Genomic DNA, 27,617 nt, shown 5'->3' with positions numbered 1-27,617 from the left:
ATAAATGGTTTGGTTCATGAGATTTTATTTGGTATTCTAATATAAAATGTAAATAACTATAATTTATTTCAAAGTATTTGATATCGAAGAAACAAATCATCCTCCTAATATTGAATATTTGATAATATTATGCTTCATTTATCGTAATTTTTATTACTTTATAAAAATGAATTAAAATTAATATTAAAGTAGTAAGAAAACGGATACGGGTATGAGTACGAGATTATACCTGTTACCCGGTGGGGATAGGGATGAGACAAATTCAATACCCATTGTATTTGGGCATGAGGATGAGGATGAATTTTTTTACAAAGATGAGTATGAGATAGTAAAACTCATCCCTGTCCGGTTGTCATCCCTACTCCCAACATACACTAAAAACATAAAAAATAATGAAGTTAAAAGTTCTTTTTAATATATATAATTATGAAGTCAACTCACCATAATGACAAACCAAATTAATTGATTAATATAATCTAACAACTTGCGTACCACAATACCCTCCGTTTGATTTGCATTCGCATGTGTACCCGTCCCCGAATCCAATATAATATATATATATATATATATATATATATATATATATAATAAATTTACATTTTAATATAATTAAAAAGTAAATAATATATAACTAAAATAAAACGATTGAAAAGTTAAAAGAAAATGGATAAATATTACTTTATATTTTCCTAGTTTTTTTTAAAATATTTTTAGGCAAGTCTCCCAACGTCGTTGTGAATCTTCTTGTGCCCATCACTTTAGAATGTTTGGTTTTTATTAGGATGCATTCACCTATATCTTCAAAATTTAATTGAGATTTTTTTAATTCATATATATATATATATATATATATATATATATATATTATAACTTCAATTTAAACAAAAAATTTTATTCAAAAAAAAAAAATTTTTTTCCGTAAAATATTCATATATTTTATTTGTTAAAAATATATAATAAGATTTAGAATCTATTTCGAGGGATTCTGCCTATTTTTAATTAGCCGTGATGCACATGTACGTGTAAATAAGTGGGTTAAATTTCAATTTGTATCTTTGACTTTATTTTCATGATTTTATATATTCCCACGTTTAAGAAAAATCACAATTTATATGTATGTTCCATTGATCCTAGGTCCTGTAGGTATAAATTGTTTTGTCATGTAGTTAAAATATTGTTAAAATATCTGTCCTTCATGTGATATGTTCGCAAATTAGTGTCCATGGTACCTATATAAGAGGAAGTTGCAGAAGAACAAATCACATCCAGAGAGATAGAGAGAAAGAACAAGTGAGAGTGAGAATATGACGATTTCATGTCTTGATTTTTGGAAGGATGGAAAAATAATAGAGGAAGGGAGTGAGGAATGGAAGGAGATGAGCATGAAAGTGAGAGAAGCATGTGAGAGTTATGGTTGCTTCCTCTTGAGGTGTGATGAGATGAACTCCAATGGTGCACGCGAAGAACTGTTTAATAATATGAAAGCACTGTTTGATTTGCCTCAAGAAACAAAGCAAAAACACACGAGTCCAAAGCCTTTCAGAGGCTTCAACTCGTATAACTATATGTCCACTCTCTATGAAAGTTTTGCAATCGATGATGTTCTTCTCTCAACATCTGTGGACAACTTGACCAACCTCATGTGGCCTCAAGGAAACCCGCAGTTTTGGTATTCATTTTGTAATATTCTGGTAAATTAATGATAGCTTGTAAGACCTCGTAACGTGTGTTTTTTTATGCAGTGAGACACTGAAGGGTACGAGCTTAAAGATGTCGGATTTAAGCTTGGTGATCTTGAAGATGATTGTGGAGGGTTATGGGCTTCCCCGGCATCACATTTCAGATGTTGAAAACCTTAAGAGTTCTTGCAACGTACGAATGAACATGTACGATACTGACAAAAAAAACACTGTGAACAGGAATATCGCCAATGATCACATTGACAAAAACACCTTAACCATTTTGTGTGAAAATGAAGTTCCGGGTTTGCAGGTGCAATCCAAAACTGGGGAATGGGTTGACGTAGTCATACCCAAGAATTGCTTTGTGGTTATCGTTGGTGATGCATTGAAGGTATACATATACGTAGAAAATTGTATACTTATATAATTTTTACATTATAATTATGAAGTTGTGGTTATAGCTACGTTAATGAAACAGGCATGGAGCAATGGAAGGATTCATGCAGCGATGCATAGAGTGGTGACGAATGAAGAGAAACAGAGATTCACTTTTGGAGTTTTTGTGGCACCAAGGGAAGATATGAAGATCAAGGTGCCTCGTGAGTTGGTTGATGAAAAAATTCATCCTCTTCAGTATCGTGCTTTTAATTATGGAGAGTTTCTCAGTTTCTATGCTGAGAATCGCCGTACCAACAACGGAAATGCACTTGAAGTGTTTGCTGGTCTTTGAAAGTAATTCATGATTATGATCCATATGCACCAGATCAAGTCAAAATATTCAGGGGATCGCTCATATAATTGTACCTCCTTTTCAATAAAATCAATTCTGTTGCTTCATCTATAAAATTTGTTAAAATAACTGGCAGATATTTTTTTATATCTGTCACTTGTGTTGTGTTGTTAGGAATGAATATATATTATGAACTGCAACAAGAAAAGGGATTAAGTTTAATTACATTTAAATTTATTTTTTGTTATTACTATGGTAAATTTATTTTTTGTTATTACTATGTTTCAATTTCGTAGCTATTAATTAATAAAATCGCGATAACAGGTTTTAATTTTAATGAGCTCCATTTTTTATACATATATAGATACGTTTACAGAGATGCACCAATAACATAACATGCACCATATAATATTAATTAACACACCCTTAAATTTCCGTTCTTGACTTTAATATTTTAAAATCATCGTAACATTTTTTAAATTATTCTCTTACACATTATTATTATTATTAAACACTAGGGTACACACAGACATGCATTATTATTATTATTAAATACTAGGGTACACAGGCATATACGTGTTAGTAATGTTTAATAACAATAATAGGGAAACATAAAAGAGGAAATCCTCTATATATGTATTATTATATATTATGAATAATTAATAAAACTATAAAAACTATTAAAAAACAATCAATAATAATCACATTCTTTATAATATATTAACACACTCTTAAATTTTCGTTCTTGACTTTAATACTTTAAAACCATCATAACATCTTTAAAATTATTCTGTTACACAATATTATTATTATTACTATTATTATTAAACATTATGAATAATTAATAAAACTATTAAAAAATAATCAATAATAATAATCACATTCTTAATAGTATATAAGTATTACACCAGTGCATAATTACATATAATCAGTCATTTTAATGCATAACAATGAATTTATTTTCTGATCAGGCGTCAATGGCAGTTACTTGTAGTTTCCTAAGGGAGAACCTTACTGTGTGGTTTTCCTCTTTGCATCGCCCTCCCCCAACCATCTTAAACAAGTGATAGATCGGTAAGAACCTCAATATCAATCTTATGAATATGACATGTTATATAAAAATATCCTAACTTATTCCCTATATCATAGTTCAATTGCTGCACATAACATGTTGTTAGGGAGATCAACGACTAAGGCAAAAGGTCTTGTATGGTATTCTCTTCAGGTTTGATATTTCTATCCATATCTTTATAATTGTTTGCTTGATTTTCTTCCTTAATTAATTGTAACGTTGTTAATATAATGTTGTTAATATAATGTAGTGTAATAGACAAACTGACTCATATGAGTGCGGTTACTATATAATGCAATGGATGACAACCATTGTGCGTGCTCGTATTACAACAAATTGGGAAACGGTAATATATATTTGAATTAAAACAAATACTTTGCAATATTTCCTTTTTATATACTAACTTAACTTAATCTATTATTTTGTAGACATTCAAGAGTCCTGCAGCAATTCCCGCAAAGTCCATCAAGTTTTGTAGGATAGCATGTGCCAAATATATAATTGAAATGTACAATACTATTGATTAGGACATGTATCTTGATTGTAAATGATTTGTAATTGTCTTTTAAATGAATTTGAATTATGGATGTGTTATAAAATATTATGTTTTGATCTATTCTGGTCTGTGTTGGGTGCTGAACAAAATTTGCAGGTTTAAATGTGGGAATAACACCAAAACAGAAACTGCATTAAAAAAAAACATATTAGGCCTTGGTTCATACCAGAACCGAAGCAAAAAGCGTACATATGGCCTCGGGTGCAACCAAAACCAAGGCCAAAAGGGGATCGAATTTTTTTAAAAAAAAGCACATGTGCCCTCAAGTGCAACCAAAATCGAGACCAAAAGGGGATCGAATTTAAAAAAAAAAAGAGAAGCACATATGGCCTCGGGTGCAACCAAAACCGAGGCCAAAAGGGGGCCGAATTTATAAAAAAAAAAAAGAAGCACATATGGCCTCGGGTGTAACCAAAACCGAGGCTAAAAGGCCGGACTCTATGGCCTCGGGTTCCACTGAATCGAGGCAGAAGAGGGCTCTATGGCTTCGGGTCTTTACCGAGGCCAAAAGCTATGCTCTTTTGGCCTTGCCCCAATATGCTTCGGTTCGGGAACCAGTGCATAATATTAAAAACAACCGCTGCCAAAACCCCTTCCTACACTGGTGTTAATTAAAGAATTAAAACTATTAAAAAATAATCATTATTATTAAACATTATGAATCATTAATAATAATACAAATAATAATAATAATAATAATAATAATAATAATAATAAAAAGGTTTAAATATACATTTGGTCTTTAATTTAGTTGTTTTTATTCAATTTGGTCCTCATTTTCGTTTTGTGTTCAATTAGGTCCTTCACGTGTAAGCTCCTGGTTTTTTGATTTTTTTAATTTCAAAAAAAGTGTCCACATGTCAAGACACAATTGTGCCACATGTCAATGCTAGTGTCACATGTCAGTTTGTGGTTTTATTATTTCTTTTTGTTCAATTTAGTCTCGATATTTGTTATTTCTGTTTTTAGTTAAAAAACAAAAAAATCAGGAGTTGACACGTAACATATATTGTTAAAAAACGTTAACTACTTAAACACCGTGAAAAGGACTAAATTGACCCAAATTTGACAAAAATAAGGACATAATTGAATACAAAATGAGAATAAGAACTAAATGTATATTTAAGCCTAATAATAATAATTGTAAAACTAATAAAAATAATAATAGTAATAATAATAATTATACTAAAATATTATATATGGAAAAACCTCGTAAAAAATAATATAATATAATGTTATACTAAAATTAAAAAAAAATCTTATAATAAAATTAAAAAAAATGTAAACAGATAAATCAAATAAATAATATAATATAATATTAGATGAGACAATAAGAAGAAAGAAGAATTGATAAGAAATTTATTAAAATTTTCAGGCTATAACATTACTAATAAGAAGAAAGTGAGCACTTTACTATATTTTTTACCATAATTAAAATATTTGAACGAAATTTATATTACAAATAAATGTTGTTGCCAAAAAGTTATAAGCACCTGACATACATGGTCATGTACAAAAATTTTTAATTATTAACAAATTATTGTATTTAAAAAATTATAAATAATGTAAGAAAAACAAGGTATTAAATCCACAAAATAAATAATACAAATGAGAGATGTTAAAATTTCTAAAATATAATTGTCAAATTGAAAATTGAAGAGAATATTACCCCACAAAAGAATAAAAAAACTGAAATGTAGTTTTGAAAATTCTACAAAATAATAGTTATTAATAAGAGATTAAAACTCTTGTAGATGCTACTGTTCTTTTTTGGGTGTTGGAGAAGTTATTCTTTTTAAAATGGTAGTTTTGGAAATTTCTCTTGTGACATCTTCAAAAGCATTTTGAATGACACTATAAGCAAAATACAAAGAGTCTCACGTCAAGAAAAGTATAAAAAGTCTCATATCATTTTTTTTAATACGGAGAAGTGAATCACCCTTCAAAATCAGATGGTTTAATTATCATGCTTCTTGTCGAGGTTTTAAAAATGATATAGAAGTTAAAACTTTGTAGAAAAAGTCTTGTCTCAATAACATGGAGTGTTTGAAGAAGTTTTGGTCGATATTATTTTTTTTTTGTTGGTTTTGGATGTATGTATTTCTTTTAGGTTTGGTTTCACCCAATCTTTCCTTATTATATAAAGACTATATACGTCGGTTTTGTATTTTTTTTTTCCTTTTTGTGTTTTTGCGTATAAGGATTGAAACATTCAAAATACTCTACCATTGATATATTCTTTAATTATTGTAAAAAAAGAAGAAGTTAAATCTCCATGTTATAAATAAGATATCATAGATCGTCGTAAACCTTTAAAAAAGAATGATGCAACTCTATTTACAAATATTTAAAATATTTCATAAAAAATCTCGCAAATAAATTTACAAAAGATAAAAATTCTCAGCAAATAGAACAGTTTTTTTCCTTCCTAGTGGCCCCAATTATAAAATTTGTCAAAATAACTAGCAGATATTTTTTATATGTCACTTGTGGAAAAAAAAAACAATAATAAATGCAGAAGTTGAAGCACATGTAAAGACAAATTTGATTGGTAGTAGTATGGAGTTTCACAGGTAATTCCGTAACTTTTTTCTCCTCCCTTTCCTAAATATTATCTCTCATGTTATAATATCAATTTGTTTAGTTTGGTATAAATTTTAGAATAGACCGTTCTTATTCTAATTATTTGACGTCTAGCATATTTTTAGTTCATTTACAATTTTGCTAACGTAACTAAAATATGTTGTAGAGCTATACACTTCAGAAAACAAAATGCTTGTATGCTAAGTTCATTTTTAAATAATTTATTTTAAATTAGGATAAAATTAATTGTAACACTTTGGATAAGTATAATCTACAAATACACATAATAATATGTATAATATGTTGCTGTAATATTAGTTGACATAAAAAGTATTTCAAAAGAATAAGAATGCACATAGAAAATAAATAAATAAATAAATATATATATATATATATATATATATATATATATATATATATATATATATATATATATTAATAGAAAAAAAGACATTTACAAAGTCTAGTAATCTTTTGATTAAAATACTTCTTTGATCCATTAATTCTAGTTTTTGTACTAAGATCTAAAATAGGTCTCCATACCTTTTTAGTCTCAATTAGGTCTATGTTTTAAAAAAATGTGTAACAATTACATCCATTCCGTTAGTATGGTACTAACAACGTTAAGTACGTACCATGTGTCAACTCTTCATTTTTTTTAATTTAAGTTTTGTATTTTTGTAATTTTTTATTTTAAAGTATTTTTGTCACGTGTCACATCAGTATCGTGCCACATGTCAAGTCAGTGACACATATCAAGTCATTATCTTAATCTCAATTTGGTTTATTAGAACCTCCAATACTAAAAAATTTTATATTTCTTGTTAATTTTGTTTTGAATTTTTTTTTGTAGAAAATACTTATAAATTTTGTTATGAATTTTTTTTCAGGAAATTGTTGCAAATTTTTTTGTAAAATATGTTGTATAAAACACTTTTCACAACAAGTTTTGTAAAAAATACTAGCGAATTTTATAATTTTGTAAGAAATAATTACTCATGAAGGAATTACTTGCCAATCAAGATTCCTAGAAAAAAATAGCAAGAAATTTTTTTTTACACATTTTTTTTAACAAATTTGCAAGTCCCATGTAATATGAAAATATTTAGTATAGTGCTCGTTCTTATAACATGTTATAAAATAAATAAAAAAAGAAGGAAAAGAGATAGTAGAGACTAATTTTCTGTGTGTCATTACCAATAGAAAAAGTCCATGTTTATAGATACAAAAGACATACCAAAGGATACAAGTGATTGGTTACAATAGTTAATGATAATATCAATAAGAATCAATCATAAATAATAGCTAACAAGTAAATGAACATCCATTGGTTTCATAACAAAAGGATAAATATCGACCTTTACAATATACATCTTGGGATAAAATTAACAATAATGCTCAATTATATATTTAAATACTTTAAGGTAAGATATTTAGGTTTACCTTGATGACAGGACGGATTACATATTTTTTTTATCCGTATTAATTTGAGATATCCACTCCACTTATTCATTAATATTAAATTATGTCATTTGTAAGATTATATATCTTTTTATCCGTATTAATTTGAGATACCCACTCCACTATCCATTAATATTAAATTATGTAATTTGTGTTATATCTGAACTGTTTTTTTCAATACTTACTTTCAATTTCAATAATAATTTTTAGGATTAAATATGTTTTTGGTCCCTTAACGTTAAGTGAAAATTGGAATTAATCCATTCTCGATACTCTGGACCAATTTAGTGCTCTAACTTTAGAAATGTATGAAATTATTCCTTTTAACCAAATTTTTATTCATAATAGTCACTATTTTAGTCACCTATAATATTTTATTTTGAAAATTGAAACTAAAGTGATTAACATATTTTAATCATTAAAATAATATGTTATATAAAAGGAGATGTAATTGTATTAGCCCAATCCTTATTGTATTATTTTGACTTGATGATATGGTACATTCATATATAATGATGAACTGAGTGACTCTCAAAGATCAGCAAACACATCAATTGCATTATGGTTGCGAGTTGAAAAAAAGTGAGTGAGAAACTCTCCATAATTAAATGGACGATAACGAAGAGGATGATCTTTGTGATCCACCAACTCACCAGGCACCTCAATCTTCATCTCTTCCTTTGGTGCCACAAAAATTCCAAGAGTGTATCTCTCTTTCTCTTTCTCTCCTCTCACCTCCACTCTATGCATCGCTGCATGAACCCTTCCATTGCTCCATGCCTGTTCATTCATGTACCATAACTTTCATTATTCAATACATACATATATAACAACATTTTCAATTAATTCATGTCAAAGTTTAAGTTAAGGGTTTTCTGCGCGCGCGCACACACACACACATATATATATATATATATATATATATATATATATATATATATATATATATATATATATATATATATATATATATATATATATATACCTTCAATGCATCACCAACAATAACCACAAAGCAATTCTGGGGTATCTCTATGTCAACCCATTCCCCTGTTTTGGAAAGCACCTGCAAACCCTGAACTTCATTTTGGCACAAAACGGTTAAGGTGTCTTTGTCAGTGTGACCACCATCGTGAGAGGTACCCTTGTTTGCACCACTCTTGTACATGTTCAATCGTATCTGGCTACAACTCTTCATGCTTTCAACATCTGAAATGTAATGCTCGGGAAGCCCATAAGCCTCCACAATCATTTTCAACACCACTAAGCTTATCTCTGTCATCTTTAAGCTCATACCCTTCAACATCTCACTGCATGCAATCAAAATAATAATTTAACAAGGCCTTAAGTTATAATTTAGCATAATATTGGGAAGGAATTGAATGAATAATACCAAAAATGTGGGTTTCCTTGAGGCCACATGCGGTTGGTGAAGGTCTCCAGAGATGTTGAGAGAAGAACATCATCGACTGCAAAGCATTCATAGCTAGTTTTCACTAATTTATGCGAGTTAAAGCTACTGAAAGGTTTTGGACTTGTGTGTTGTTGCTTTGTTTTCTGAGGCAAATCAAACAATGTTTTCATATTCTTAAACAGCTCTTCAGTGGAGACCTCATCACACCTCAAGAGGAAGCAACCATAACTCTCACATGCTTCTCTCACTTTCATGCTCATCTCCTTCCACTCCTCACTCCCTTCCTCTACTGTTTTTCCACCCTTCCAAAAATCAAAACATGATATCATCATTTTTTTCACTCTCACTTCTTATATCTCATTCTTCTTCCACAACTCCCCCTTTATATACACATCATTTTTTGTTCATTCCAGATGAACACACACACCAATAGCCTGACATGCAGCATTTTCATAACTTTTCTGTCATTTTCTGCAACATAACTTAAATAAACAAATTCAATTAAAACATTTTTCAATTTCATAACTATTAATTAATAAAATCGCGATAACAGGTTTTAATTTTAATGAGCTCCATTTTTTTACATATATAGATACGATTACAGAGATGGACCAATAGCATAACATGCACCATATAATAGTAATATATGATGCAATCCATACTTCAACTTGGGTCACATATCCGTGTCCGACACGTATCCATACTTCAACTTGGGTCACATATCCGTGTCCGACACGTATCCGTATCCGATACTTTAGGATACTTTAACGATAATGAAGTTTCTACTTTATAAAATCATAGTAAACTACAAGAAAATATTTAAATAATGACGAATTTTTGTGACAACAAATAATTAGTCACTATATAGTGACCAATTTGGGTACCAATTTAAAAACTAAAAATGATTGAAAACTAAAAAAGTTCTAAAAATTATAATTGGTCTCTAAATTGATAAGTAAAATAGTCTTTATTATGAATTGTTTCTAAATTGTTCACTAACATTAACTATGAAGGTTTTGACTATCAAAATAATTGATTTCTAAATTGGTTACTAGCATTAGTTGCCAAGATTTTGACTACCATAATAATTGGTCTCTAATTAAAAAATTGGTCTCTAACATATTTTTTGTTACTAAAATTGGTCATTATTTAAGAATTTTCTTGTAGTAGTATTTTTATGATGACAATAATTTATATTTTTTATGTTGACAACTTTAGTAATATAGTTTTAATTTGGATTCATATACTAATAATCATATATTTATTATGTTTTTAAGAATTATTGTACATTTTTTCAATATTCATATAGTGTGTATCTATTACGTGTCGTATCCGATATACATATCGTATCTATGCATCACAGACAGTAATTAACACATCCTTAAATTTCCACTCTTGATTTTAATATTTTTAAACCATCATAACATTTTTTAAATTATTCTGTTACGCATTATTATTATTATTATGGCGATTGTGTGTACACATTTTTTATATATGAATAATAATATGTTAGTATGCGATAATAGTGTAATATTATTAAGTTAATATATAAAATAAATTTATATTTATTAAAAATAAAGTGAAATGAATAGAGAAATTAATTGTTGATGAATAAAAAAAAGATAAAAATTTTTACAAAATTAGGTAAAAATAACTGTTAATTTTAAAATATTTAATAAATAATTATATTGTAAAAGGTAGAATTGACATTATGAAATGTGAATCCAAAAGAGGAAATTCTCTTTATATATTGTTGTAGATTATGAGTAATTAATAAAACTATAAAAACTATTAAAAAACAATCAATAATAATAATAATCACATTCTTAATAATATGTTAACACAACCTTAAATTTCACTTTAATATTTTAGAACCATCATAACATTTTTAAAATTATTCTGTTACACAATATTATTATTATTACTATTATTATTAAACATTATGAATAATTAATAAAACTAATAAAACTATTAAAAAACAATCAATAATAATCACATTCTTAATAATTGAAGAATTAAAACTATTAAAAAAAATCAATAATAATAATCATTACTATTATTAAACATTATGAATAATTAATAACAATAACAAGCAAATAATAATAATAATAATAAGACTTAAATATACATTTGCACCTTATTTTATTTGTTTTTATTTAATTTGGTCTTCATTTTCGTTTTGTGTTCAATTAGGTCCTAATTTTTGTCAAATTTCTGTCAATTTGGTTCTTCTGACTAACAGTGTTTAACTAGTTAACATTTTTAAACAGTACAGGTGTAAGCTCCTGGTTTTTTTATTTTTTTTATTTTTTTTATTTTTTTTAATTTTAAAAAAATTGTCCACATGTCAAGTCACAATTGTGTCATGTGTCAATGTTAGTGCCACATGTCAGTTTGTGATTGTATTAATTTTTTTTGTTCAATTTAGTCTCGATATTCATTATTTTTGTTTAGTTAAAAAACAAAACAACCAGGAGCTGACACGTGACATGTACATGTAAAAAACGTTAACTACATAAACACCGTTAGTGAAAAGGACCAAAATGACCAAAATTTGACGAAAATAAGGAACTAATTGAATACAAAACGAGAATAATGACCAAATGTATATTTAAGCCTAATAATAATAATTGTAAAACTAATAAAAATAATAATAGTAATAATAATAATTATAATAAAATATTATATATGGAAAAACCTCATAAAAAATAATATAATATAATGTTATACTAAAATTAAAAAAAAAGAGTCTTATAATAAAATAAAAAAAGTAAACAGATAAATCAAATAAATAATATAATATAATATTAGATGAGACAATAAGAAGAAAGTAAGAATTCATAAGAAATTTATTAAAATTTTCATCATTACTAACAAGGAGGATGATTGAGGGTAAATCAATTAGATATCTTATGTTCTTGTGTTGGGTTAAATATTCTTTCATATGTTTTGGTTATGTATGGGTTATGGTTATAGTTATTGAGAGATTGTGGTTCAATATGGTTATATGACATTGGTCTTACACATATAAGACATTTGATACCACTTTTACCAAAAAATCTTAAGACAATAGTGTTATGAGCCTTTATTCTTATATATTATCTATTCTATCCAATGTAGGAACTTTTGACTCACATTTAAACTATTCCCAACGTCTAATAAACTAAAATTTATTAGTTTCTAGATAGTCTCTTGGGAATATTTTCCTGAATTTAGTTTATTTATAAATAAAAGGAATAAATTACAAAAAATTGTTCTATTATTATAAATATTATTTAATTAATAAAATTGATTTAAGTAGATAAATTAAATTAAAATATGTAAAATATAATAACAATTTTATTTAAATTTAATGTGAAAACGTAGTTTTGAATTGTTAGATTCAAAAATTGTAAAAGATATGTTTGAAATAAATCACATAGAACTGACAATCGTAGTATGAGCAATGGATAGTTTTATGGATTGAATAATAAAAACCAACTTTTTCTATATGCTTACTTTGTCATAATGGAGTAACAAATACCTACATTCACATAGAAGTTGATATTGAAGTACACATAAGTAGTTTCAAATATCAAATGTTTATGTAAATTAAGGTAGATATGAAGAAGAATTTTACAATATCTCAAAACTTGATATTCATATTAGAATGCTTTTATTAAGAAGGAAGTTAATTTATTTGTTGTTTCAGAATGGTGTTCATTGACATGTGAACATTCATCAATGTCGTTCCTCATTCACTAAGCAACTCAAAACATAACTTTGATAAACATACCATATAATTGAAATAAAATTTAAAATAACAAGAAGGTCTATACTTTAAATGTATAGTTAAATGTTGTAAATGTTTTTTTTAAGAGTTTAGAAGATTTTTTGTACACAACATGTCTAGTTGTGGTATTGATATTTTTATCTTTGTCCCGAATCAAGATTTTCAATCATTCTTGAGGTTTGACAGTAGAAACAAATACATAGAATTGACCGGTGTGAATATTGGATGCGGGAGATCAAGTCTAATCCTCGTAAAAGAGATTATTCTTGACTCTTATTAATTACCATTGCAAAATAGATTAATATTAGAAATTGTGTCTTTGAACTGGATTGACTAGACTGACATGTCATAATATATAACCGCCACGTGTAATTTTAATTTTCTTTTCTTTCCTTTTATTTTTTTTATATTTTTTGATTTTAGTTTTAGACCACATATTTCATGCATAACTAAAATATAAAGATAAATTTTATATGAACTTTTAGAAAGATAGACAAACTTCAATTTTGCATATAAATACAGAAACTAAAAGCATAGGTAAAAAAAAATAGTTGTTTGAAGTAATTATTTGATATTATATAAGTATTAAATGATAATACTTATATAAATTAATATTGAGATGAAAAAATAATTTATTTTATTTTTAACATTTTTCCAACTTAATTTATATGTTTGAAATTTTAACGTTTTTCTAAAGTTAATATAAGTTAGTTAAATTAAGTATTTATTGAATTGTTAAGTATTTTCTAAATTTTAAAAATATTAAGCTTATTATAGATTAATATCTTATTATGTATAATTAATGTATTACAAAAATTGTGATAAATTTACTAAAATTCATTTGGTGAATACATATAATTAGAGTTGTCAAAATGGATTGCAACCCGTGAGCCAACCTGGCAACCCGGCTCATCCGGGTTGAACCCGTGATGAGCCGAGTTTGCTCACCAACCTGCAAATAAAGGGTCACACAAGTGTTTTTTATTAAGTTGGACTTTTTATTTAGGTCATGTTAGGTTATTTTTTTTAGTCAACACATAGATAATTTGTATTTTTGTGATTTTGATTTGTATTTGGATTGTATTAAAGTTTATTTAGATTTTAATTAGAATTATAATTTAGTTTTGACTGAAAAAAATGTATTTTTTTTTAATTAAGCGAGTATGAGTTGTGTTGACTCACTAAGTAGTGATCAATCCGTGATGGGTCGAGTTATCCGTTTTGATAGCTCTATATATAATATAAAAATAATTTTTAAAATAATTTAATCTACAGTGAATATATAAATAACTTTTAAATTTATTAAATTGACTAAGTGAATATATATCACTCGAATACACATAATCTACACTTAGTAAATATATAAATAATTTTTAAAATAATTTAATCTATACTTAATGAATATATAAATTATTTTTATAATATATTAACTGTATATAATAATATATAAATTTATAATAAGTTTTAATTTTTTAAAATTTAGAAAATACTTAATATTTTAATAAATACTTGATTAAACCAATATTAATTAACATAAGTAATATCATTAATATTTATATAACATAATAATCAATTAATTAATTTAAAATATCTTTTATGTTAAGTATATTTTTAGTTTATGTTTTACATGCGAAATTAAAATTCCTTTCTTTTTATCAAAATTTATATAAAATTTCTCTTTATACTTTCTTTCTGGTGTACATGGAATACAACTTTTAGAACTAAAAAAAAATAGAAAGAGAAAAAAAATAAAATAAAAAAAAAATTATTTTTTTAAAATTACAAGTGAGTTTTGACATATCAGTTCGATCACCTCAAAATTAATGTCAGCTGCTTTATTGGACAAATTCCATAAATTACCAAATTATAAGAATAAAATTTAAATGAAATTTAAGGTAGAGAAGAATTTCAATTTCGCAAAAGACAAGTTTGATATGAACATGTAAAGAACTAAAAATATACCGTAAATGTCCATTTGATATTTTCAATTACTTATTATTTATCACATCATATTATTTGATATTCATATTTTATTTCTCTATCTATTTATAAATGAGATTGTAATCACCTATTTGTCATCTTTTTATTATATAAAGCACACGTCATACTTGCTCGGTTCTTCTGCCTTTGGTCCACAGAAACTAAATGAGAGTTCATTATTAAAATTCTACTTTCTAAATTTTGTCTAGACCTTTTTAGTAAAGTTGTCAAAATGGATTGGAATTGGCGAGTCAACTCGACCTACCATAAGTTTGGACTAGGTTGAGTTGAAATTTTTTTAAAAATTTTAATACAGGTTAATTTTTTATCTGGCTCACCTAGAACCTGGTTCACCCGAATTGAACTCGTAGTGAGTCGGGTTGGTAATAAAGGGTCATGCAAGTATTTTTTATTAAGTTGGACTTTGTATTTTGGTCATGTTAGGTTATTTTTTTTAGCCAACACATAAATAATTTGAAATTTTTTTGATTTTAGTTTGTATTTGGATTATATTGAAGTTTATTTATATTTTAATTATAATTATAATTTAGTTTTGACCAAAAACATAAAAAAATATATTTTTTTTAATTAAGTGAGCCTGTGAGCCAACCCGTGGTGGGCCAGATTGGATTCAAATTTTTTTGGCTTACTAATAAATAAGTCGAATTAGGTTAGTTCACTAAATAATCAATCTGAGTGGTCCAATTGGACCAAGCCAAATTACACATTTTGGCAACTCTACTTTTAAGAAATGTTGCTCAGCTTCTGCATTGCTGTAAAAGTGAAACCTTTTGCAGAATGGCTTTCTACACCCTAAAGAAAATTCAATAACATTCCAAAATATATTTTGATATTGATTTTTTAGTATATATAAAGAAATGTCCCTTGTTAGAGAGACTTCCTGCAGCAATATGTGTTTGGTAGAGTGTTTTCTAATTTTTTTTTATTAAATATATTTTTAGTCTTTTAATGAAAATAAATAAATAAAAACTTTTCCCGAGTCAACTAAAAATGATGTGTGTGTAAGAATTAATTTCTTGTGATATCTCTCACTTTTTTTCATTCCTATGTATTCCCTTTCCTCCATTTGTATACCAGTGTTTCATTAAAATTACAAATATCAAAATAAATAAAAAAATTACAATAAAAGTATCAAGTTTATAACTTTTTTTTATAACTAGATTTAGCACACAAAAATAAGAATTAAAACAATTAAGAAGGAACAATAATAAATGAGACAGTAAAATCTTCCGGATCAGTTTAGCTTAACACAAGATTGGAATAAATTTACATCTCATTGCTCTCTAAAAAAACAAAAAAGACAGATAAATGGCGTGAATATTGAATATCAACTTCATAAGTGTACAACTTTGGGCGTTGAATGAGGTTGACAAATGTAAAACACTGAAATTGGTGTCTAAAAACACTGCAAATTCTAATTTTGTTATGCTTCCAGTATAAAGAATTGAAGAAGAAAAACATTTAGTTATATATAACAAGTGAAACTGATTAGATAACATAAAAAGGAAAAAAAAATCACATTTTCCCTTAGAAAAAATGTAATACTGGGCCAAATACCTTCACCTTGATTTTAATAATTAATCCCATAGTTTTCTTTAAATATCTATCGAGCAAATTTTAAGATCAAATATATAAACAAATGTCAAAGACATTAGACAGTAAAAAAATTGTGACCAAGATCATAAAGTTAGACAAAAATACACGCTCAACTAAGGGTGAGCAAAAAATCCATTTTTTATGATTTGATTCATTTTTTTTATGATCCAATTCATTTAATATCCATTCTATTAAAAATCCAATCCATTTAAAATCCATTTTATTGGATATGGATATCAATCTAATCTACATTTTATATATTTTATGGATTGGATATCCATTCTCGAAATCTAGATTTTCAAAATGGATAATCCAAAATATCCAATCCAAAATTTTCACTTTATATTTTTTGTTAGGTTAGGCTAAAGGTTGAGACAGACAAGTCCAAATTTAGTCGTATTTGATTGAGTTGACGTGACCCTGTATAAAATTTGGCCGAATTAGGCCAAATTCTATCAAGTCGGTCCCGATTGAGATTTGACTCAGTTGGTCCTGGACAAAATTTAGAAGTATTCTGCCAAATCTGTCAAATTCTTTGGTGTCAGCCCTATGGACACAAATTTGGATGCACATCCATTATTTGGATCCAAACTGGATGTGAGTTAGATTTTCGATAGGGTTGACACCATAGAATTTGGCAAATTTTTTGTTGAGGCCAACGAGGCCAAATTTCAGCATGGGATGAACTTGGATGACTTTCGAACGAATTTCGATCGGGGATGATGTGACCAAATTTGGGCTAAGGTCGACTCGACAAAATTTCAGTCAAGATCGACTTGACTGGATTCGACTAAAATTCAGCCAGAGCAGATTTTTTCCTAATATGACCAAATTTTGGCTAGAGTCAACTTGGTCAAATATGGCCACATTTGGGTCAGGTCCTGATCAGTCAAATTTTGGTCAGAGTTGACTCCACTAAATTCGTCAGTCGAGACCGACTTGACTGAATATGGCCAATTTTCGATCACAGCCGACTAAGTTGAATATAGTCAAATTTCGTTCGGGACTTAGTCGACCGAATACCGCTAAATTTGGGCAAGTGCCGACTTGACCAAATTTTGGTCATGACCAACTCGACTGAATTTGGCCAAAATTTAGGTTAGGAGTGACTCGCCTAAATTTGACCAAATTTAAAGTTTGGGAATCATACACCGGTGCAAGCCGCCAAGAGGTCTGATGTTAATTGCATATATCCGGATAATTGAGTCTAGAGTTGAATGGCGTGTGAGTATTGGAATGTTTCTGTGTGAATTTGTGATAATTGATTGTTATTATGCTCTTACTCTAATATAACATTCTTTAAATCATTATTAAGTGTTTTATGTTTGTCTACCCTTTGTTTTATTCTTTGCAATGATCACTTAAATGTGTGAGCAGAGGAGGCTGCCGGTGGAGAGTTTCGCGTGGTGTTGATAGTAGGACTGCCAGAGGTCCTGTAGATAGGTGTGTTTTGTAGTAAATGGTTAGAATTTACCTCTTTCCTTTCTTCGAAGAGTGTTGTACATATAGTATTGTCATTACTGTTTTGGATGACGGTCTAAAATTATATTTAACTTCTATGCTATCTGCTTTGTATTATCACTATATAATGCTTTATTTAATAATTTAAAAGCTATTAAATGAGATGTTACAAATATAACGGATGCTAATTAATATATGCTATTAAATTAAATTGATGATTGTTTTCATTACAACCGTCACTTAATGTTTATCAATTGTAACCGATGTCAGTTAATGTTCATTATTAATGTAACCGATGTCAATTAATATTTGTCCATAGTACTTGATTGACGTCTCTCTAGAGATAATAGACGGACTAGAAATAATAGACATCACGTGTCTTATTCTAGTGTCCGACTTTCAACATTCATTAAAAACATAAATAATAGTTAAAAGTCTTTTTTTTTAATATATAATTATGAAGTCAACTCCCCATAATGACAAACCAAATTAACTGATTAGTATAATCACAATTTATATGTATGTTCCACTGATCCTAGGTCGTATCTGTAGGTATAAATTGTTTTGTCATGTAGTTAAAATATTGTTAAAATATTTGTCCTTCATGTGATATGCTCGCAAATTAGTATCCATGGTACCTATATATAAGAGGAAGTTGCAGAAGAACAAATCACATCTAGAGAGATAGAGAGAAAGAACAAGTGAGAGAAAGAATATGACGATATCATGTTTTGATTTTTGGAAGGGTGGAAAAACAATAGAGGAAGGGAGTGAGGAATGGAAGGAGATGAGCATGAAAGTGAGAGAAGCATGTGAGAGTTATGGTTGCTTCCTCTTGAGGTGTGATGAGATGAACTCCAATGGTGCACGCGAAGAACTGTTTAAGAATATGAAAACATTGTTTGATTTGCCTCAAGAAACAAAGCAAAAACACACGAGTCCAAAGCCTTTCAAAGGCTTCAACTCGTATAACTATCTGTCCACTGTCTATGAAAGTTTTGCAATCGATGATGTTCTTCTCTCAACATCTGTGAACAACTTGACCAACCTCATGTGGCCTCAAGGAAACCCACATTTTTGGTATTCATTTTCTTACATTCAATGCAATATTCCGGTAAATTAATGATAACTTGTAAGACCTCATCGTAACGTGTGTTTTTTTCTATGCAGCGAGACACTGAAGGGTACGAGCTTAAAGATGTCGGATTTAAGCTTGGTGATCTTGAAAATGATTGTGGAGGGTTATGGGCTTCCCCAGCATCACATTTCAGATGTTGAAAACCTGAAGAGTTCTTGCAACGTACGAATGAACATGTACGATACTGACAAAAAAAACACTGTGAACAGGAATATCGCCAATGATCACATTGACAAAAACACCTTAACCATTTTGAGTGAAAATGAAGTTCCGGGTTTGCAGGTGCAATCCAAAACAGGGGAATGGGTTGAGGTAGTCATACCCAAGAATTGTTTTGTGGTTATTGTTGGTGATGCATTGAAGGTATATATATACGTAGAAAATTGTATACTTATATAATTTTTACATTATAATTATGAAGTTGTGGTTATAGCTACGTTAATGAAACAGGCATGGAGCAATGCAAGGATTCATGCAGCGATGCATAGAGTGGTGACGAATGAAGAGAAACAGAGATTCACTTTTGGAGTTTTTGTGGCACCAAGGGAAGATATGAAGATTGAGGTGCCTCATGAGTTGGTTGATGAAAAAATTCATCCTCTTCGGTATCGTGCATTTAATTATGGAGAGTTTCTCAGTTTCTATGCTTCAAATTTCCGTAACAACAACGGAAATGCACTTGAAGTGTTTGCTGGTCTGTGAAAGTAATTCATGATTAGGATCCATATGCACCAGATCAAGTCAAAATATTCAGGGGATCGCTCATATAATTCTACCTCCTTTTCAATAAAATCAATTATGTTGCTTCATCTATAAAATTTGATAAAATAACTGGCAGATATTTTTATATTCGTCACTTGTGTTGTGTTTTTAGGAATGAATATCAATTATCAGGGATGTCAACGGAACGGGTAGGGTATGGGTAGTAGCTTCCCGTACCCTATTTTCCGGATAAACATTCGTCACGTACCCGTATCCATATCCATCGGGTATCCGTTATGTGGGTATCCGTATATTTTTTTCATATCCATGAGTATCCACGGGTACCGCGGGTATTTACAAAATTATTTAAAACATAAATATTTAATCATAAATTCAAATAAAATAAAATAAAATACATCATTGTCATAAATTTTAAATAAAGTTCAAACAAACTCAGGTCCATACAATTCAAATAATTATAAAAATAAATATAAAATGACATTCAACACAATGTAAATTCTTTAATTAGTGTTTTGATCAACAAGTTCAGTTTCTCCAATTGATTCTTCAAAAATAATCAAATAATAAACCCCAACTGCCACGTACTAAGTATTCTTATTTTTATTCCATCATTTGACAACAAACATACCATAAACGTCACTGTTTATATAAGGTTTGATGTATATGCCCAATTTCAAAAAAGGAAAAGAGAAGAATGTCAAGGGATGCAACTTAGAATGTCAATACTTAAAGCCGGAAGAATGAAGACAAAAAAAGATAAGATGTGCAACTTAGAAAATATTAGATCAGAATGTTTTTTTACTAATATATATATATATATATATATATATATATATATATATATATATAAATAAGAGTATTTTGTGAATTAAAGTTTAGCGGGTACTGGTATCCACGGGTACGGATACTATGATACCCGTACCCACCCCGTTAACATACGAGTATCAAAAATACCCCTACGCGCGGGTAGCGGGTATCCATTTTTAATATATGTTTCCTACCCATTATAGATTTGATCCGTGAATATCCGCGAGTATGAATATTTTTGACATCCCTATATATTATGAACTGCATCAGGAAAAGGGATTAAGTTTAATTACGTTTAAATTTAATTTATGTTATTACTGTGGTAAATTTTAGCCTCATGTTTTAATAATATATATTTGAGCATTTAACTAAAAGTTTTTTATGTCTTTTACCATAATTAAAATATTTGAACGAAATTTATATTACAAATAAATGTTGATACCAAAAAGTTATAAGCAGCTGATTCATGTAAAAGAATTTTTAATTATTAACAAATTATTGTATCTAAGATCATAAATAATGCAAAAAAAAAAATAAAGTATTAAATCAACAAAATAAATATATAAATGAAGGACGTTAAAATTTCTATAATATAATCGTCAAGAGGGTATTAACACCCACAAAAGAAAAAAAAAGAAAATGATAAAAAACACGAAAGTTTTAAATTTATGTAATAAAATAGTTAGTAAATAAAGGAAGTTTTGGTTTCAAACCTCTACAAAATAATAGGCACAAGAGAGGTTAAAACTTTTGTAGATGCAACTCTTCTTTTTGGTATTGGAGAAGCTAATCTTCTTACAATCCTAATTTTGGAAATTTCTCTAGACATTTTCAAAAGTATTTTGAATGACACTATAAAGAAAATACCAAGAGTCTCACATCAAGAAAAGTACAAGAAGTCTCACATCATTTTCTTTAATATGAAAAAGTGGATCACCCTTAAAAATCACATGGTTTAATTATATGCTCCTTGTAGAGATTTTAAAAATGATACATTATTTAAAACTTTGTACAAAATTTTTTCTCAATAACATGGAGTGTTTGAAAAACCTTTACTCAATGTTTTTTGTTTGGTTTTGGACGTGTATATGCCTCTTAAGTCTTGTTTCACCGGATTACTTTAATTTTGTACTTTTTTTTTCCTTTTTGAGTTTTGTATATAAAGACCGAAACACCCCAAGTAGTCTACAATTAATATATTCTTTAATTGGTGTAAAAAAAAAGGAGAGAAGAGGTTAAAACCTCTACCATATATATAAATCAGATATCATAATTTGTCATAAACCTTAAAAAAATGTTGTGACTCTATTTGCAAATATTTAAAAAATCTCATAATAAATCTCGCAAATTAATTTATAAAAGATAAAAACTCTCGCAACTTAAAATGAAAATAGAACAGTTTCTTTTTCCTAGTGGCCCCAATTATAAAATTTGTCAAAATAACTAGCAGATATTTTTTATATGTCACTTGTGGAAAAAAAAAACAATAATAAATGCAGAAGTTGAAGCACATGTGAAGACAAATTTGATTGGTAGTAGTATGGAGTTTCACAGGTAATTCCGTAACTTTTTTCTCCTCCCTTTCCTAAATATTATCTCTCATGTTATAATATCAATTTGTTTAGTTTGGTATAAATTTTAGAATAGACCGTTCTTATTCTAATTATTTGACGTCTAGCATATTTTTAGTTCATTTACAATTTTGCTAACGTAACTAAAATATGTTGTAGAGCTATACACTTTAGAAAAAGAAATGCTTGTATGCTAAGTTAATTTTTAAATAATTTATTTTAAATTAGGATAAAATAAATGTAACACTTTGGATAAGTATAATCTACAAATACACATAATATGTATAATATGTTGCAAGAATAACAATGCACATAGAAAATACACACACACACACACACATATATATATATATATATATATATATATATATATATATATATATATATATATTAATAGAAAAAACAAGACATTTACAAAATCTAGTAATTTTTTGGTTAAAATACTTCTTTGATCCATTAATTATAGTTTAGTATTAAGATCTAAAATAGGTCTCCATGCTTTTTTAGTCTCAATTAGGTCTATGTTTTAAAAAATGTGTAATAATTGCATTCATTCAGTTAGTATGGTATTAACAACGTTAGGCACGTATCATGTGTCAACTCCTCATTTTTTTTTTTTTTTTTTTTTTGTAATTTTGTAATTTTTTTAAATTATTTTTGTCATGTGTCACATCAGTATCGTGTCACATGTCAAGTCAGTGACACATATCAAGTCATTATCTAAATCTCATTTTGGTTTATTAGAACCTCCAATACTAACAAAAATTATATTTCTTGTTAATTTTGTTTTGATTTTTTTTAGAAAATACTTATAAATTTTGTTATGAATTTTTTAGGAAATTATTTGCAAATTTTTTTGCAAAATATGTTGTATAAACCACTTTTCACAACAAATTTTGTAAGAAATACTTGCAAATTTTATAATTTTGTAGGAAATAATTACCCACGAAGAAATTACCTATCAATTAAGATTCCAAGAAAAAATAGTAAGAAAAAGTTTTTTTTTTTACAATTTTTTTAATAAATTTGCAAGAAAAATCTCATGTAATATGAAAATATTTAGTAGTGCTAATTCTGATAACGTGTTATCAAATAAAAAGGAAAAGGAAAAGAGATAGTAGAGACTAATTTTCTGTGTGTCATTATTATCAATAAAAAAAGTCCATGTTTATAAATACAAAAGACATACGAAAGGATACAAGTGAATGGTTACAATAGTTAATGATAACATCAATAAAAATCAATTATAAATAATAGCTAACAAGTAAATGAACATCCATTAATTTCATAACAAAAGGATAAATATCGACCTTTACAATATACATCATGGGATAAAATTAACAATAATGCACAATTATATATTTAAATACTTTAAGGTAAGATATTTAGGTTTACCTTGATGACAAGGTGGATTATATATCTTTTTATCCGTATTAATTTGAGATATCTACTCCGCTATTCATTAATATTAAATTATGTAAGTTGTAGGATTATATATCTTTTTATTCGTATTAATTTGAGATATCCACTCCACTATCCATTAATATTAAATTATGTGATTTGTATTATATCTGAACTATTTTTTTCAATCCTTACTTTCAATTTCAATATTAATTTTTAGGATTAAATATGTTTTTGGTCCCTTAACGTTCAATGAAAATTGGAATTAGTTCATTCTCAATACGTTGGATCAATTTAGTCCTCCAACTTTAGAAATGCATGGAATTATTTTTTTAATCAAATTTTGTTAAGTTTATTTGACGTTTCAAAGATATTTTATGATAATATTTGAGTTAATATTGAAGCGAAAATATATCAAATGGTCTAAACAACTTAAATACTATCATGAAATATACTTAAAAAGTCAAATTGAGGAAGGACTACTTTGAAGGACTAATTTCAATTTTCAAAGTATAGGGATCAAAAATATATTTAACCCTTATTTTTATATTAATAACCAATTTTAGTAACCAAAAGTTGTTAGTCACTCTAGTCACCAATTTAGATACCAATTTACAAAATAAAAAAATTATTAGTTACTAAAATAATCACTATTATAAAGAAAAAAAATTATAATTAGTCTCTAGATTGATTTTTAAAAGTTAGCTACTAAGGTTTTAGCTACCAAAAGAAATTGGTCAGTAAACATTAGCCATCAAAATTTTTTTTTACTAAAAAAATTAGTTTCTAAATTGTATATAATTAATTAGTAACCAATTCAACGACTAATTATATTTTTTTAATTATAATAATAACTATTTTAGTAACTAATAATATTTTATTTTATAAATTGAAACATTAACTTTAATCACTAAAATAATTTATTATATAAAAGGAGATGTAATTATATTAGTCCACTCCTATTATTTTGACTTGATGATGTGGTACATTCATATATAATGATGAACTGAGTGACTCTTAGAGACCAGCAAACACATCAATTGCATTATTATGGTTGCGAGTTGAAAAAAAGTGAGTGAGAAACTCTCCATAGTTAAATGGACGACAACGAAGAGGATGATCTTTGTGATCTACCAACTCACCAGGCACCTCAATCTTCATCTCTTCCTTTGGTGCCACAAAAATTCCAAGAGTGTATCTCTCTTTCTCTTTCTCTCCTCTCACCTCCACTCTATGCATCGCTGCATGAACCCTTCCATTGCTCCATGCCTGTTCATTCACGTACCATAACATTAATTATTCAATACATATATAACAACATTTTCAACTAATTAATGTCAAAGTTAAGGTTAAGGTTTTCTGCATATACATATATATACCTTCAATGCATCACCAACAATAACCACAAAGCAATTCTGGGGTATCTCTATGTCAACCCATTCCCCTGTTTTCAATAGCACCTGCAAACCCGGAACTTCATTTTGGCACAAAATGGTTAAGGTGTTTTTGTCAGTGTGACCATTGGAGATATTCTTGTCCACAGTATTGTTTTTGTCAGTGTTGTACATGTTGAATCGTAGGTTGCAAGAACTCTTGAGGTTTTCAACATCTGAAATATGATGCTGGGGAAGCCCATAACCCTCCACAATCATTTTCAAGATCACCAAGCTTAAATCTGACATCTTTAAGCTCGTACCCTTCAATGTCTCACTGCATAAAAAAACACATGTTACGAGGTCTTATAAGTTATCATTAATTTAGTAGAATATTAATGCAAGAATGAATACCAAAAATGTGGGTTTCCTTGAGGCCACATGAGGTTGGTCAAGGTGTCCAAGGATGTTGAGAGAAGAACATCATCGATTGTAAAGCTTTCACACTGAGAGTTCAAAAAGTTATACGAGTTGAAGCCTCTGAAAGGCTTTGAACTCGTGTGTTTCTGCTTTGTTTCTTGAGGCAAATCAAACAGTACTTTCATATTCTTAAACAGTTCTTCGCGTGCACCATTGGAGTTCATCTCATCACACCTTAAGAGGAAGCAACCATAACTCTCACATGCTTCTCTCACTTTCATGCTCATCTCTTTCCATTCCTCACTCCCTTCCTCTACTGTTTTTCCACCCTTCCAAAAATCAAAACATGATATCATCATTTTTCTTGCTCTCACTTCTTATATCTCATTCTTCTTCCACAACTTCCCCTTTATATACATATCATTTTTTGTTCATTCCAGATGAACACACACCAATAGCATCACATGCAGCATTTTCATAACTTCTCTGTCATTTTCTGCAACATAACTTAAATAAACAAATTCAATCAAAACATTTTTCAATTTCGTAGCTATTAATTAATAAAATCGCGATAACAGGTTTTAATTTTAATGAGCTCCATTTTTTATACATATATAGATACGTCTACAGAGATGGACCATTAACATAACATGCACCATATAATAGTAATTAACACACCCTTAAATTTATTATTGTTATTATTAAACATTATGAGTAATTAATAAAACTATGAAAACTCTTAAAAAAAATCAATAATAATAATAATCAATAATAATCATATTCTTAATAGTATATTAACACACCCTTAAATTTCCCTTCTTGACTTTAATATTTTAAAATCATCATAACATTTTTAAAATTATTCTGTTACACATTATTATTATTATTATTATTATTATTATTAAACATTATGAATAATTAATAAAACTATTAAAACTATTAAAAAATAATCAATAATAATCATTATTATTATTAAACATTATGAATAATTAATAACAATAACTATACAAATAATAATAATAATAATCATCGTAAAACTAATAAAAATAATAATATTAATAATAATAATTATACTAAAATATTATATATGGAAAAACCCCGTAAAAATAATATAATATAATGTTATACTAAAGTTTAAAAAAGTCTTATAATAAAATTAAAATAAATTTAAACAGATCAGTCAAATAAATAATATAACATAACATTAGATGAGACAATAAGAAGAAAGTAAGAATTGATAAGAAATTTATTAAAATTTTCAGGCTATAACATTACTAACAAGGAGGATGATTGAGGGTAAATAAATTAGATATCTTATAAACTAAAATTTATTAGTTTCTGGATAGTCTCTTGGAAATCTGTTCCTGAATTTAGTTTATTTATAAATAAATGGAATAAATTACAAAAGTTGTTCTATTATTATAAATATTATTTAATTAATAAAATTGATTTAAGTAGATAAATTAAATTAAAAGATGTAAAATATATTAACATTTTTTTAAATTTAATGTGAAAATAGTAATATTTTTGTTTTATAATATAAATGTTGTATATTTTGTAATAATAATAATAATAATAATAATAATAAAGCTTATTTTAAATGAATAATAGAATAAAAAAGCTAAAAACTAAAAACACGCGAACTAATAATGTGTTTTTTCTTAAAATTTCTTTTATGAAAAACATAATGAGAAGAAAAAAGAACTAATCTTTATTTATGTAATCTAGGCATTTGGTGTAACGTCCCATTTAATTATTAAACGAAATTAAAGGAAACGCCACACGTAAGATAGCATAACAACGCAGTCCTGAGGTTCTTAACATCACCCATACAAAACTAGGCACACCACGATGCC

The 27,617-nt window shown here is 27.6% G+C and overlaps 4 protein-coding genes across 4 annotated transcripts; 2 read left to right on the top strand and 2 right to left on the bottom strand.

Moving 5' to 3' along the window:
- The first annotated feature begins 1,112 nt into the window (after positions 1-1,112).
- LOC114162776 (probable inactive 2-oxoglutarate-dependent dioxygenase AOP2) lies at positions 1,113-2,541 on the top strand. The gene is made up of 3 exons (XM_028046751.1): positions 1,113-1,669; positions 1,743-2,073; positions 2,161-2,541. Exons 1-3 carry the CDS (start codon positions 1,305-1,307, stop codon positions 2,410-2,412), a joined length of 948 nt encoding a protein of 315 aa, XP_027902552.1. The 5' UTR covers positions 1,113-1,304; the 3' UTR covers positions 2,413-2,541.
- A 6,008-nt stretch (positions 2,542-8,549) lies between these two features.
- Positions 8,550-9,831, bottom strand: LOC114195925 (probable 2-oxoglutarate-dependent dioxygenase AOP1). Its single transcript, XM_028086373.1, has 3 exons — positions 9,478-9,831; positions 9,070-9,394; positions 8,550-8,864 (listed from the first exon to the last, which is right to left on the bottom strand). Exons 1-3 carry the CDS (start codon positions 9,828-9,830, stop codon positions 8,616-8,618), a joined length of 927 nt encoding a protein of 308 aa, XP_027942174.1. The 5' UTR covers position 9,831; the 3' UTR covers positions 8,550-8,615.
- A 9,165-nt stretch (positions 9,832-18,996) lies between these two features.
- Positions 18,997-20,275, top strand: LOC114164749 (2-oxoglutarate-dependent dioxygenase AOP2-like). The gene is made up of 3 exons (XM_028049505.1): positions 18,997-19,408; positions 19,499-19,829; positions 19,917-20,275. The coding sequence occupies exons 1-3, from the start codon at positions 19,044-19,046 to the stop codon at positions 20,166-20,168; spliced, it is 948 nt and encodes a 315-aa protein (XP_027905306.1). The 5' UTR covers positions 18,997-19,043; the 3' UTR covers positions 20,169-20,275.
- A 4,617-nt stretch (positions 20,276-24,892) lies between these two features.
- On the bottom strand, positions 24,893-26,158 carry LOC114164650 (probable 2-oxoglutarate-dependent dioxygenase AOP1). Its single transcript, XM_028049387.1, has 3 exons — positions 25,756-26,158; positions 25,348-25,678; positions 24,893-25,237 (listed from the first exon to the last, which is right to left on the bottom strand). The coding sequence occupies exons 1-3, from the start codon at positions 26,118-26,120 to the stop codon at positions 24,986-24,988; spliced, it is 948 nt and encodes a 315-aa protein (XP_027905188.1). The 5' UTR covers positions 26,121-26,158; the 3' UTR covers positions 24,893-24,985.
- Positions 26,159-27,617: the final 1,459 nt, after the last annotated feature.

This window comes from Vigna unguiculata, chromosome 9 (genome assembly GCF_004118075.2).
Source record: "Vigna unguiculata cultivar IT97K-499-35 chromosome 9, ASM411807v1, whole genome shotgun sequence".
In the NCBI taxonomy this organism is placed as follows: domain Eukaryota; kingdom Viridiplantae; phylum Streptophyta; class Magnoliopsida; order Fabales; family Fabaceae; genus Vigna; species Vigna unguiculata.
Note: the sequence above shows the minus strand (reverse complement) of the source record. Positions and strands in the feature narration are given on the sequence as shown.